Source organism: Pseudopipra pipra, chromosome 1, assembly GCF_036250125.1.
Source record: "Pseudopipra pipra isolate bDixPip1 chromosome 1, bDixPip1.hap1, whole genome shotgun sequence".
NCBI lineage: Eukaryota > Metazoa > Chordata > Aves > Passeriformes > Pipridae > Pseudopipra > Pseudopipra pipra.
In genome coordinates, this window is record NC_087549.1 from 149,550,898 (window position 1) to 149,566,005 (window position 15,108).

General features: G+C 41.0%; 1 protein-coding gene across 5 annotated transcripts in view; it reads left to right on the forward strand.

Moving 5' to 3' along the window:
- The window catches only part of XYLB (xylulokinase), a 93,518-nt gene that overhangs the window by 22,046 nt on the left and 56,364 nt on the right, over window positions 1-15,108 (forward strand). For all 5 annotated transcript variants that reach the window (XM_064638689.1, XM_064638694.1, XM_064638674.1 and 2 more), the window contains exons 9-15: window positions 296-414; window positions 1,575-1,656; window positions 2,671-2,711; window positions 3,123-3,238; window positions 5,301-5,416; window positions 7,609-7,682; window positions 13,368-13,464. In XM_064638689.1, coding sequence (XP_064494759.1) covers window positions 296-414; window positions 1,575-1,656; window positions 2,671-2,711; window positions 3,123-3,238; window positions 5,301-5,416; window positions 7,609-7,682; window positions 13,368-13,464 — 645 coding nt within the window. The remainder of the gene's footprint in view (window positions 1-295; window positions 415-1,574; window positions 1,657-2,670; window positions 2,712-3,122; window positions 3,239-5,300; window positions 5,417-7,608; window positions 7,683-13,367; window positions 13,465-15,108) is intronic.

Genomic DNA, 15,108 nt, shown 5'->3' on the forward strand with positions numbered 1-15,108 from the left:
TTGAGGAGCAGTTGACGAGGAGACATAATTATTATTCTTTTTTTTTTTTACTCTTAATTTGGGAATAACTGAATTGTCTAGTGCATTGTGCATCAGGGAAGCATTTTCTGCTGCTTTTCCAGGTGAAAGCTCTCCTGAGGCTGAATTATCAGTATCCTTTATGCTTAGAAGAGCTGAAACCATTCTCTTTGAATGTAAAATATAAATCTGTAAATTTTCTGCTGGTGGAGTTTTCTGATACAGTGCTGTCTTTTTGTTTAATCCTGTACACTTCCTGTTTTGGTCTGTCTTGTAGGTTCTGGTATGAACTTGCTGCAGATTTGGGAAAAGGTGTGGTCAAAGTCCTGCCTTGATGCTTGTGCACCTGGATTAGAGGAGAGACTAGGATGCCCTGTACCATCCCATTCAGTCCTGGTATGTGCCTGTCTAGAGGACTTAGAAGCAACACCTGAGAGCTGTGCTAAAAGCATTTCTTGGAGTGTATTTGTGTGTGCACACAGACACAATGCATGCACAGCTATCCTCAGAGCAAAGCTTCTTGATTTAATATTTCCAGGTGTGTTGTGAATGTGTCTGCCAGAGCATACATGGAAATCATTAGCTGGCATCCACCACAGCTTTGATGTCTTTGGATTCTTGCATGCCCTGGGCTATGATGAGAGAATTTTTGGTTTATGCTGCAATTATTGGAATCTTTGGGGTTCCCTCCCATGCCCACAAGCACCTGGTCACTGCAGAACTGTGCATGGGTGTTTATTACTGCAGAAACAGAACCCCATATTTGCATTTCTTTACAGAGACCTTGTTTTAAACAGTTTGTAGAGTTAATGAGGTAATCTTTGTGAATAATTTGGGGTATTTAAAGCTCCTCAGTTTGTGTAGCATAATGGTGAAATCAAATCAAGCCTCACATCTCCTAGACTAAATGAGTTTAGTCTTACTACCCAGCACATGTAAAACAGCATAGATACCCATCACCTGATCCCTCTGCATTCAGTGCTGATCTGTAAAGGAGAGGAAGATATAAGAAATCGTTACAGATGTCCTTGTACATATAGTTTTCTTCTCCTAATTTTTCTCTATGGCTTTTATGGCTATCAAATATGGCTTAAAAGAACACAGTTCTTGACCTCTAAAATAATAGGGGTCATATTCCAGCATTTTATGTTGTGATGTGATGTTGTGTTTCCTCTTATGTTTGCATTGAATTTCTAATTTCTATGTATTAATATTCATGTATATGTGCAAAACAGATAGGTGTGTTTATGTTACTTGATGTGAATAACTGGAGAAAACCCCAAGCTAAAATGCTGCTATTTACTAGCCTGTTTCAATATCTAATCTGGGAGTATTTCTGTATGGTTCTCAACAGCAACAAAAAAAGTGAGATAAATTTTTTAAAAATATTCATTTATACCTGAAATGCACAAAATCCTTATTGTAGCTGCTCATTTGTGTTTTTTTTTTTTTTTTTTTTCCAGTTCTATGTTGTAACACATTATGTCATACATTCCAAGATTACATTCCAATTTTTTTGAGCTTTTTCTGCTCTCTTTCTTTCTTTCTTTCCTTAGGGGACCATTTCTCCATATTATAGTCAGCGTTATGGGTTTAGCCCAGACTGTAAAATAGTAGCATTTACAGGAGACAATCCAGGTGAGATGATTAACTGTGTAAAATTCAGTGAATATGGTTATGTATGTACTAAAATTCTAAATCAATGTCACTGATTCTTAGATGCTCCCTATACAATGAAAGAATATTGTGTTTATCAGCATTAATTCTTCTTTCCAACACCCTTCCATCACTGTTTTTTCTGAGATGGAGACGTCTTGGATGAGCTGTGTATGACAAATTAAGTCTCTTTTACCAAGTAATCAGGGATGAATTCATTTACCTCTTGATAGCTTCAGTTTTTGTTTGCCTGCCCCTAAGAAACTATCCTTACTATGAACTGCCAACATTTTAGCTTAGAAAATATGAATTAAATCCATTGTATCTTTTCCAACTAAAAGGTGGAGATGGATCTCATTGTCTTTCTCTGAGAGTTAAAGCTGTCCTTTTGTCAGACTGATAGATCTCAGTACAAGGGAAGGTGATAATTTAGGGTCAGTTTTTTTAATCCTGGAGATTGTTTCAGTGTAGAGCAAATTTTTCTGTTTCTCAAGACTGTGAAAATAAGATACCCATATTACAGCAACATATGCAGGTCTGAATCATGATGGAGGCTTCATCATGATATATTTTACATTCATATTCTGGGAGTTGGGTAAACTGCATTTTCCAAAAGTCCAGTTTTTTCTTCTAGAGATTCAAATCCAGCTTAGTCCAATAAATATGTGAGTAGTCTGATGGAAGTGGGAGTGTTTCTTCTTTAAAGTGTGTTGTTAATCAAGGGTCCACTCTATTTTAAACCTGAATACATAAACCATTAGATAATGATGCAGTTCTGTAGTCTGTTGTCTTGAGCATTTTGATTTTGTTAAAAGTCCCTCTCTCACCCAAATGCTTTGCCCATCTTTTATGATGTATAGGCCAAGGCTATCGGGAGCATATTTGCCATTTATATTGAACTTTGGGATGGTGAATCCAATGTATTACAACCTCTCATATCATGGGATTAATTGAGTCAAAGAACTACCTTTTTATCTGGTTTTTTTTTGCTTTCAGCATCATTGGCAGGCATGAGACTTCATGAAGGAGATATTGCAGTAAGTGAAAACATACTCCTGAAAGCTGCCCATATCCTCTAATACTTGAAATACATAAAAATGTAAATAGTTGTAGGTTATCAGTTAAATATACCTGCTAGTGTTGATTTTCTGTTTATTGGATTTGCACTTGTTTTATTTCTGTCAATCTGTAAGCTGCCTGAAAGATTTTAAGTAAACTCTTGTGACTGTTTTTAACTAATGCTCCATTAAAACCTAAGTCTCCATCTAGTAGGTATTTCACTGGCATGACAGCCTAAGTCAGAGCTAGCTTCGTCACGAATCCAATTGACTTAATGTGTAATTTAAAAACAATTAGTGGTAATAACAAATGGTTTTAATTTAATTTCTGTATTGCTTTCCATGCACATTGTGATAACGCTTCAATTACTTTTTTTTTTTCCCCTCCAGATTAGCCTTGGCACAAGTGACACACTGTTTCTGTGGATCCAAGAGCCAACTCCTGCCTTAGAAGGCCATATCCTCTGCAATCCTGTTGATTCTCAAACATATATGGCACTTTTATGGTAATACCGTTTATTTTTTTGTACATCTGGGATCAATAGCACATATTTCCTTCTCTGTGTTAGTGTTTTTTATTTCTTTTGCAAAATGATAATGAATAGAACATTCAGCATTCTCTACGGTGTATTGCAATCTACCGCTGAAACATTTCCATCAACGTTATAGCATCCCTATTGTTTAATTTGAGTAACTGAAACTGCAGAGTTGTGGAGGATGAATTCTCATGGCAATAAAAAGCTGAAATTATTTTTGCGTATACGTAGAGCCAGTTCACCCTGAATCTCAGGTACTACATTTAATGTGCAGGAATAACAAATCTTCCGAAATAGAATGTGAAATGTGTGAATCCTGACCAGGCTGTGTAACTTCTGTGCTCTTCTAGTGGTCCAGGTGGGACATAAATGGAGCAGGTGAAGGTTCCCCTTCCAGAGAGGAGTATGATCATTGCTGTTCAGGGATGTGTTAGGCTGTGCATGAGGAAAATAGTGAGATCTCAAGAAACCCAGCTGAGAGAATGATCCTCGTGGCAGCTCTTGGCTGCTGTGATCTGGGAGTTGTTTGGCCCCTCTCCAGTCAAGTAGGTGGAAAGGTGGCCTGAAGGTATGTTTGCCCTCACTGAGTCACTGTATTCCGGACTAAAACTTCCAAACCAGGTCATAGTGTTTAGGCAAATATTTTCCAGTAATACGCAGGTAAATTTTGTGTCTAAATCCCCTGGACTGTAGATGCTTGTAGCTCAAAACTTCAACAAAGATCAAGTCTGCCTTTGAACTGTTACTGTTGAGTCTTACCTGTGCAGTAGTAGATGAGAGTGGGAACAGTGTCCATGAAATTGAGTTCAAAAGCATGATGTTGATTGCAAGTTACTCACTTTCATAGTGTGATTTCCTAGCAGGTTTTTTTTGTTTTGTTTTGTCTTGGATTTTTGTTTGTTTGTCTGTTTTTTAATTTACATTTGAGTTTCTCTTTTACCCAATATGTTCCCTACTTTTCCTGTGTAGAAGAGCTATATAAACAACATGCTTGTAACAGGAAAGGAGATATTGAAGCATTTTTCTGAATAATTGTTACACTGCTGTTCTTTACTGCAGCTTAACATGTGGTTTGGTGTAGTTGGCAGTGCTGAGTTAATGGCTTCTGTTCCTCCTGTCTACTAATTTCTGACCTGACAGTTTCCTTTTTGCACCAATGCCCCTTTATTTCTAGAATATTTGAGTTAATGGGGGAACCTCAGTAAAAGAAGAGTGCCTGAGCTACCAGGCAGAGTATTTATATAGAAAACTCAAGTAACTTCAGCTGGTGCTACTGAGCAAGTTCAAAAATTTCCTTGCTCTCATTTTGGATATTTCTGTGCCTCTCCTACTGAGTTTGTCTGATAACTCTGTGTTGGAGAGTATTCAAACTGCTTTCCCCTGGGTATGAGTCCAATGCTGCAGTGTTTTGCAGGAGTACGATATTCACAAGGAAAGTGACTGTACAAAGGGTGCAAAGACCATAAACACTGAAGAGATGCATATTTTACCACATGTTTTGTTTACTGGCTCTGGACCACAGGCTGCAGATGCAGCTGTTGTGCCCTTCCTTTGCCAGATCCTGGCACAGAGCTAGACCTCATAAGTCTTGTTGGATCCAAGCTGGTTCCATACTGGTACCATGTTCCTGAAACAATAAATGCAATGTAGAGACACTCTTTCTGCTCCTTGCAGAGCCATCTCAGAGTGACCTTTTGAGCATGGTGTCAGAGTACTTCTCCGAGGAGATGTCTCAGCTGTTCAGAGCTAGGCTGGGTTTAGCATGACCTGCCAGACTGGATCTAAGCTCATTCAGTGGAGATGTGTATACCAGCATCTCTGCACTGTGTTCCTCAACGTCTCATAATATTTGTTTTCTCTCTTATCTCATTTTCTCCCTCTCTTTCCATAATGAAGTGATTGCATCTTTTAACTTGGCCACCTTTATTCAGGTGATAATCTGAACACCAATATCGAGTAAAGGAACAAAATGCTTTAAAAATCTGGAGCCAAATGTTTTGGAAAATACATATGGTATGTTTGTGTGTTTCAGTTTTAAGAATGGTTCTCTGATGAGAGAGAGGATCAGAGATGACTGTGCTTCAGGCTCCTGGGATGAATTCTCCAAAGCCTTATCATCAACTGTTGCTGGAAACAATGGAAACTTGGGTAGGAGCCTTATCAGGGCTGGGAGTTTGAGGGTTTGCTTAGACACCTACTTGAGTGGTGTTGTACCTATTTTTTACTTATGATAAAGGCCAAGAATTAAGCTGACTAGAGCAAGGGAAATTTGTAATGTGTACTTAGAAATGCCGTATTGACAGCCTAAATGTCATAATAGTGTTTTCCTTCAATATTTACTAAATAAGAAAATTGTATTTATGGAATTTTTTTGGTCATTGAAAGGGTGTTAGTAACATCTTAGCTGTAGAATGTTTAAAACTAGTAATTTCTGAATGAGGCTTTCTTAAAAGTTAGTTTCTTTTTTTCTGAAGACTCAAACCAAGAATTAAGTAGCTCCATGTTATTTCTTTCTCAGTCATAACTCTAGAATTTTGTTTGTGCATATTGACAAAGCAGTGATGTCAAGGGATACCCAGATTTCCTGCATTTTCCCCAGTGTATGTCACAGAGTCATTTTATCCCTGTTTTTCCCCTTGTTTTGGTAAGGGAATGAAATGAAACAAAATTATGATAATGGAAATATTTTTAAAATACTAATAAACCCATGGATTTGAAGTTATACATTATTTTCTTTCCTACAGTTTAACATTTTACAAGTCTATTATATAGCTCTGGAATAAGCTATTGAAAGGTGAGCATATGTGTAATCAAGATTAAAATTAACCATTGCAGAGCAGGATTTGAAATCAATGCCATCATCCTAGGTGTGAATTAATATGAGTAAAATTAATGTAAAAATTGTAGGTAGTGAAGTTTTTAAATGTAGATGTTTAAGCTATAGAAGACTTTCACTCCTTAGAAGAGTGAATTTATGGTACAACCTCTTGACGCTGTGTGATTAGATTTTTCATTTTTAGAAGCTCTGTTATGTTGTCTGTCAAATCCAATCTCTGTGGGGTTTTAAAATGACCAGGAATCTCTTTTCACTAGAAGACAAATCAATTCAGGTGTTTTAGAAAATGGGAAGAAATTATTCTAAAATCCCAAAGTCAGCCAATTTAGACAGTATTAAAAAAAATTGCAAGTTGATGAAAATATTGTTGCTGATATCAAGGATACCAGGACAGGGCCTTAAAGTTTTAAAATATATGTGTTATAGTATTTTCACTTGGATCCTCTCTAAATCCTCTATAGAATGGATGTTTCATGGAAGTCATCCCCAATAACCTGTATGATAGAATAACCCCTGAGTATATATGCAAAAGTTCAGCAATCTCCATAATTTGAGTGCCTGGGGGAATCAGAGCTAAGGTGTAACTGGTTATGCACTCACCCTTTTATCCCTTGTTCCCCATGCTCCCTGCTTGGTGAGGAGATGCTTCTGCAGAGGTTTGGGGGTCAGAAAGGAAACTTTGGGATATACATCCCTTGACAGGGCCTGCAGATCTTTAACACACAGTGTTGCTTACTGGCAAGTTTTCAGAATGTTTAGACAAAAAGGTTATGTGTGCTAAGGCACAGAATTATTTTTGGTGGTTTTTTTTGCCTCATAATCAGAGAGCTCGTAGGGCAGCACAGTCTTGTTCCAAGGTTTGCATCTTAGAAACTCTCTTTAGTTTCTTAGCTATTCTCTTCAGTTTTTCTGTCCTCATTTTTTTTTGTGTCCTCTCTTGAACATCTTTTCTTATCAACCCTTCTTGCCATTAACACAAAAGAAATCTCTCTCACAGTTTTTTCTACAAAACATTGCTGCATTTTTTCAGATCTCATCAAAACTATTCAGAGACCAGCTCTGCTTCATGACTTAAAGTATCTGATGTTCTCTAATAAGCTCATGAAATCTAATCCAGTGTATGAAGTGTTCTAACATTCCTGTACTCTTCTTATTAACTTGTCATTTTTTCTGTGTGTTTTTTTCCCTTCTTTCACCCTTGCATGTGACCTACTCAGACTATTTCTAGTATGTGTGATGTGTTATCTGTGTTACTTGCATGTGTGCATGTTCTGGTGGATGTGTCCTCTTTTGTGGGCTTGGTGTTTATTACACTTTTGGGATGCCTAGAGACAGACATGTTGAAGACCCATGTTTTGTAAACTGAAAGAATCACAGATTCTGTGGTGATTCAAATGTCCAAATCCATGATAAACACTTACTTTCACTTTAGCTGTGTGCAGAAATAATATTCCAGCTTTGGGCTGGGAGCAAACACGACACTCTTTCATGTTCCTTGGTGCAGGTTTCTACTTTGACGTGATGGAAATTACTCCTGAAGCAGTTGGGATTCACAGATTCAACAGAGACAACCAAAAGGTAGTAATAATCTATTTAATGTCTCAAACCTTGAAGGAGTGATGTCAAGGCTACAAATCTTCACCATTATCTTTCCTCCCCCCTTCTGTCTGAGATACTTGTTGCCAGTTATTGATGCAAGTCCCTGGGATGATTTTTATAAGGAAGTATTTGGTCTGTAGCTTAAGAGTATCTACAGTGCAATGTCTGAACTAGAACTTAAATGGTATTCTTTTTATGAAATATTTTCTTTACTGGAAAACATGGATTTACTGAAACCAACACTGTCTTTGAAACAGGATTAACTTTAAGCTTACTGAGAGCTTAGTACACGTACATGACTTGGTCCTTGTCTTCTAAATTTCATGAAGCACAGATAAGAATGTGTTGAAACTTTGGGCTATAATATTTTCTCTTTTATCTTGCTCTAAATGTGTATGTAAACTAAAGACATCATTTTGCTGTCCTGCGTGTCTTGGAGTAACCTACAAGCTACACAGTGGTATGCAAGTAAACACAGGCTCAAATCCAAGTGGAATAAAAAAGAAATTCAGTTATGGAAAATTCTTGGGTGTTTGTTTTGTTTTGTTTTGTTTTGTGTTTTTTTTTTTTTTCTTTTGTGGAATGGGTGTTGTTTAATGTCTGGCTTTCTGGGTGATATGCAACTCAAGAGATGTCTTTGATCAGTTATTACTCCCAGTTGATTAGACCTCACGTAGGTGAACAGAGATTGATACAATCTTGTGTTTGCAGTGTAACATTAGTCTCATAAGTGTTTGCCATTAAATGAATGCTTAATCACTTCTAGCTGTTATACAGATGTAGGCACTTACTGTAGTGCATGGAAAACCTCAACTTCTTGTTTGCTGCCCAGGCTTGGCTCCTCCTCGGAACCGATTAAGGTGAGTGGGAGGGGTCAGGCTCATTAGCAGGTGATAGGGAGGCATAATAAGAGCCTCCAAGAGAGCGTGAGCGACCTTCGCTCACGCACCCCACACAGGAGTGGGCAAACAGGGGCGTGGCACATCAGTGAGGGCGTGGCACGGAAGTTTGCACGGCAGTTCCCATAGGCAGGGCAAACAGGTAGGGCAGAAGCCTAAGGTATTTCTGTGGCTTTTTTCTCACAGCTCAAGGCAGTCATGCCTCCCAAAAAAATGAAAGCTGTTGCTCCTATTACCAGTAGAGGGGTGTCAATACAGACAGAACCCTCTAAAAAGGATGCAGCCACTCAGGCCTCTGGCTGCATAGACTGTTTGAGCCTACAACTGCTACCAGAGGACAGCGTGAGAAACACCTGCTTACGATGTGAGCAGGTGGATGATTTGCTATGTCTGGTGGCAGAGCTAAAGGAAGAGGTGGAAAGACTAAGGAGTATAAGGGAGAGTGAAAGGGAAATTGACTGGTGGAGTCACACCCTTTCGATTCCTAAAGAAGCCCAGCAGGAAGTGGTGAAGCCCAGCCCCCCCTGCCATCAGGCAGACAGAATGGACAATATGGATGGAGAGGAATGGAAACAGGTGCCTGCTCGTAGAGGCAAAACCACCCCCTCTCGACCCCTTTCACCTGCCAGGGTGCCCTTAAAAAACAGGTATATGGCCCTGGTTTCAGAAAGTCTGATGGAGGACAGTCAGGAGGAAGATCTGTCTACAAGGTCTTCTGGTTACACCCGGTCTACTGGATCTGTTACAACTACAGGTAAAAGGAAAAAGAGAAGGGTTATTGTAGTTGGTGACTCCATTTTGAGGGGAACTGAGGGCCCTATATGTCGGCCAGACCCATCCCACAGGGAAGTTTGCTGTCTTCCTGGGGCCAGGGTGAGGGATATTACAAAAACACTTCCTAAGCTTATTCAACCCTCAGACTATTACCCGCTGTTGGTTGTCCAGGTTGGAAGTGAAGACATCAATAATAGGAGTACCAGGGTAATTAAAAAAGATTTTAAGGCTCTGACCCGATCACTTCATGGGACAGGAGCACAGGTAGTAATTGGCTCAGTTCCTGTGCTAGCTGGGATGAATGAAGAGATAAATGAGGAGAGGTTTAGGAAAGCACAGCTTACCAATAGGTGGCTTAGAGGATGGTGCTATCGTCAAAATTTTGGGTTTTTTGATCATGGGGCAAACTCCATGTTGCCTAGTCTCGTCAAACCAGATGGGCTTCATCTATCTGGGAAGGGCAAAAGAACTGTAGCCCGTAAGTTGGCAGGGTTAGTTAGGAGGGCTTTAAACTAGGTCTGAAGGGGGAAGGGGCAGCAACTGGGCTCTCCAGAAAAAAGCCTAAGGGTGTAGAGCCTGAGTTGAGAATAAAATCAATGGCCCAGCTGAAGTGCATGTACACCAATGCACGCAGTATGGGAAACAAACAAGAGGAGCTGGAAGCCATAGTGCAGCAGCAAAACTATGACATAGTTGCTGTCACAGAAACGTGGTGGGATGACGCACACGACTGGAGTGCTGCTATGGGGGGCTACAAGCTCTTCAGAAAGGACAGGCAGGGAAGGAGAGGTGGAGGGGTGGCTTTATATGTTAGAGAGTCTCTTGACTCTGTTGAAGTTGAGGTCAGCAGTGACAAGGTTGAGTGCCTGTGGACCAGAATCAGGGGGAAGGCCAACAAGGCTGACATCCTTGTGGGTGTCTGTTACAGACCGCCCAACCAGGATGATGAAGGAGATGAATTATTCTACAAGCAGCTGGCAGATGTCTCAAAATCTCCAGCCCTTGTGCTTGTGGGTGACTTTAACCTGCCGGATATCTGCTGGGAGCTTCATACTGCAGAGAAGAGGCAGTCAAGGAGGTTCCTGGAGTGTATAGAGGATAATTTCCTTCATCAACTGGTAAATGAGCCTACCAGGGGTAAGGCCCCACTAGACCTACTGTTTACGAACAGAGAGGGGCTGGTGGATGATGTAGTGGTTGGAGGCCGCCTGGGGCATAGTGACCACGAACTAATTGAATTTTCAATCCTCAGGGATGTAAGGAGAGCCATCATTAAAACCTCTACTCTGGACTTCCAGAGGGCAGATTTTGGCCTATTCAAAAAACTAATTCAAGGCATACCCTGGGAAACAACCCTTAAAGGCAAGGGGGTCCAGGAGGGATGGACATGCTTCAAGCAGGCAATTTTGAGCGCACAGGAACAGGCTATACCAGTGTGCCGAAAGGCCAGCCGGAGGGGAAGACGGCCGGCTTGGTTAAATAGGGAGGTTCTAAAAGAAATCAGGGATAAAAAGAAAGTTTACAGACTGTGGAAAAAAGGGCTGGTTACTTATGAAGAATTTACGAAGAGAGCTAGGTCATGCAGGAAAAAAATTAGGGAAAGAAAAGTGGAATTTGAAGTTAATTTGGCTAATTCAGTTAGGGATAACAAAAAGTCCTTTTATAAATACATTAATAGCAAAAGGAGAGGCAAGGAAAACCTCAGTTCTCTGTTGGACTTTGAGGGAAATATAGTTAACAAAGATGAGGAGAAGGCTGAGGTACTTAACACCTACTTTGCCTCAGTTTTTAGCAGTAAGACAGGTGGCCCTCAGGACAACTGGCCTCTAGAGCAGATAGACAGAGACAGAGACCTGAATAGCCCTCCTGTATTCCAGGAGGATGTAGTTAGCGACTTACTGAGCCAGCTGAATCCCAACAAGTCTATGGGACCAGACGGGATCCATCCCAGGGTGATGAGAGAGCTGGCAGAAGAGCTTGCCAAACCGCTCTCCATCATCTTCCAACAGTCCTGGCTCTCTGGGAAGGTCCCAAATGATTGGAGGTTGGCGAATGTCACCCCAATCCACAAAAAAGGCTGCAAGCAGGACCCTGGCAACTATAGGCCTGTCAGCCTGACCTCGGTGCCTGGCAGGGTTATGGAACAGATCATCCTGAGTGCAATCACACAGCACCTTCAGGATGGACAAGGGATTAGACCCAGCCAGCATGGGTTTAGGAGGGGCAGGTCCTGTCTGACCAACCTGATCTCTTTTTACGATCAGGTGACCCACCTAGTGGATGAGGGGAAGGCTGTGGATGTGGTCTATCTAGACTTCAGCAAGGCCTTTGACACTGTCTCCCATAATATACTCCTGGAAAAGCTGGTAGCCCATGGCTTGGACAAGTATACCCTCTCCTGGATTAGGAGCTGGCTGGAGGGTCGGGCCCAGAGAGTGCTGGTGAATGGAGCTGCATCCAGCTGGCGGCCGGTCACCAGTGGTGTTCCCCAGGGATCAGTGTTGGGCCCAGTCCTGTTTAACATCTTTATAGATGATTTAGATGAGGGGATTGAGTGTATCATCAGCAAATTTGCTGATGACGCTAAATTGGGAGGGAGTGTCGACCTGCTGGAAGGCAGGAGGGCTCTGCAGAGGGATCTGGATAGACTTGAGAGATGGGCTGATTCCAATGGGATGAAGTTCAATAAAGCCAAGTGCCGGGTCCTGCACTTTGGCCACAACAACCCCATGCAGTGCTACAGGCTGGGCACAGAGTGGCTGAAGAGCAGCCAGGCAGAAAGGGACCTGGGGGTACTAATTGACAGGAAGCTCAACATGAGCCAACAGTGTGCCCAGGTGGCCAAGAAGGCCAATGGGATCTTGTCCTGTATCAAAAATAGCGTGGCCAGCAGGAGCAGGGAAGTGATCCTACCCCTGTACTCTGCGTTGGTGAGGCCACACCTTGAGTATTGTGTTCAGTTCTGGGCCCCTCAGTTCAGAAAGGATATTGAGGTGCTGGAGCGGGTCCAGAGAAGAGCAACAAGGCTGGTGAAGGGACTGGAGCATAAGTCCTATGGGGAGAGGCTGAGGGAGCTGGGGTTGTTTAGCCTGGAGAAGAGGAGGCTCAGAGGTGACCTCATCACCGTCTATAACTACCTGAAGGGAAGTTCTAGCCAGGTGGGGGTTGGTCTCTTCTCTCAGGCACTCAGCAATAGGACAAGGGGGCACGGGCTTAAGCTCCGCCAGGGGAAATTTAAGTTGGATATCAGGAGAAAATTCTTTACAGAGAGAGTGATCAGGCATTGGAATGGGCTGCCCAGAGAGGTGGTGGATTCACCATCCCTGGAGATTTTTAAACGCAGATTGGACGTGGCACTGAGTGCCATGATCTAGTAAATGGACTGGATTTGGACCAAGGGTTGGACTCGATGATCTCGGAGGTCTTTTCCAACCCAATCGATTCTATGATTCTAAATATTCCTTGCATTTGTTTGTAGTTCAATATTTTCCTGCTTCTGTTGCCTTTCTCATATTCTGGTTTACAAAAGGACAGGAAAAATGTTATATATAGAAACTAACTAAATTAATGAAAAGATTACATGGTTTCACTTCAGTGCAGGCAGAAATATGTTTAAACTTCTGTGACATTGCTTAATGCATCCGAATTTTATCTACTTGCTTTAATTTTATATTTTTGAGATATTGATTCTTAAGGAGCCCTTGGTGCTGGGAAATGCACAGAGAAGGGTTTACAACTTGCCATAGAACCTCTTCCTGTTGTGCATCGATTTCAAATTTAATGGATTTACCAACAGCACCAAGGATGTGGGTTGGGTTCTCTGTTGTGAGTCTTTAGGTCCATCTTGTGTGTATGGGTGAAGAACTGGGGCCTAGATGGAAGAAGACCTCTGGGTGAAGACAAGGATAATCAACTTTAAATCTGTCTTATGTTTTTAACCACTCTCCAGCTTGGCAAGGTGTTAACTTGATGCATTCCCTCTTTGATACAGGTTTCGGGCTTTCCAAAGGAAGTGGAAATACGAGCGTTGATTGAAGGGCAGTTCATGGCCAAGAGGATTCACGCTGAAAAGCTGGGGTATAAAGTCTGTAAGTATGATGAGCAGCTGCAGAACTAATGACACTGGAGACAAAACACAAAGGTGGGAGCCCCCTACAGTAATGTCAGTGTTGTGACTCTTGTCCTGCCTGATGGATACAGAAACTGGTATGGATCCTCAATTAGTCTCTTGGAAAAATTATTGATGGTATGTTGGGTGCAAGGTTTTGCAGATGTTAACTTTGGCAGAACTGGTGGTTTAACTTTGAGATGACTTCTTTTTCAAGTATTCTTGCTGTCTCATTGTTTCTAAGCTGCATTGGGAATTTTTAAATAAGAGTTTGGGCTTTGGTAGCTTGTTAAGGGAAAGGAAGACCAGCCTTCTGTCTAAAGCACAAGACTGTAGCTCAGAAAATCTGAAATCCGTGTTCAGTTCCTGGATCTTCCATAAACTGGTCACTTACCTCATTACCTCAGTTTTCTGTTAATAAAGCAGAAGCCCTTTCCTTGTCTTGTGATTTAGAAAAGAATAGACCCTGCTTCCTAGAATTTATTATATGAATAGGTTTTAGCACATTGGAACAACAAAATCAGCCGGTGTTTTACCTATAGAAGTGGGACCAGATCATTACTAGGTGTACAGTTCTGCAAAAAGAATACAGTCAAGTCTGTAAGATGTTTTATTGGTGTTTCCTGTCAGTCTGTCAGCCAGTGGCATCTTAAAATTACTGAGTTAATTCATCTGGAGGGTTTTTAATCAATGTTTCATTTTTAAAAATCATATTATTTTTATTTACATCCTGACCTCCTCCTTCACAAGCCATTGCTTGACTCCTACCTCCAGGCTTTTATCAATAATCATGAAGGATAGAATTTTTTATTGTTTATTTTTAAGAGAGAACTCCAGGAGCTGGAAGTTGAGAAAATATAGAGATACTGGAACAAATCACAAGGCTTGACAACACCACCTCATAAATTTACGCTGTAAAGGTTTTCCTGTTATATATTTTCTTATATACTTGAAACTGTATTTATTTGGGGAGGTTATTTATGGAGACAGGCAGAGTTTCAAATAGATTGTGTTTAAAATGCCTGTTTATCCTTCATTCTTAGATTCTGCTGCGCCAAAATCTTGGCTTATATAGCTTAGAAAGCTCATGGCTGAAGAGGACACCTCTGCACTCTGTAAATGTCAGGGGTTGGACAAGCACTAGAGTGTAAGAAGAGCTATTTAAGATATCAGACAACTCTGACACGGAAACAAATGGGGAGAAATTATCTGTAAATACGTTTAGGCTGAGAAGGACAGCCAAAAGTCTAACTAGTTTTAGGATGTGGCTTAATAAGCTTTAAGAACTCTTCATTAATACCTCTTTAAAATGCTGTAGATGCCTACAGTAAAAAGGAGATAAGTGTGATTGGATTATGTTCCTGTAGATTTGTTGGAATAGTTTATACTTTTGTTTTGCTGCATCCCTAGGGTTTTTTAGCTATTTGGTAACTTAACAGATGAGTTGCTTTAAAAAAGAACTGCTGTACATAGTGTAGGCTGTGTGCATCTCCCACTTCTCCTTAGTGGTATTATTTAAATGTCATACTCTGTTATTTGTGTAGTGATGGCAGGCTCACATCTGCATTTGTTGTGTGACAGCTCTGAAAACAGGGTGTGTTCAGAATGTGTTTCAGGGTATGGA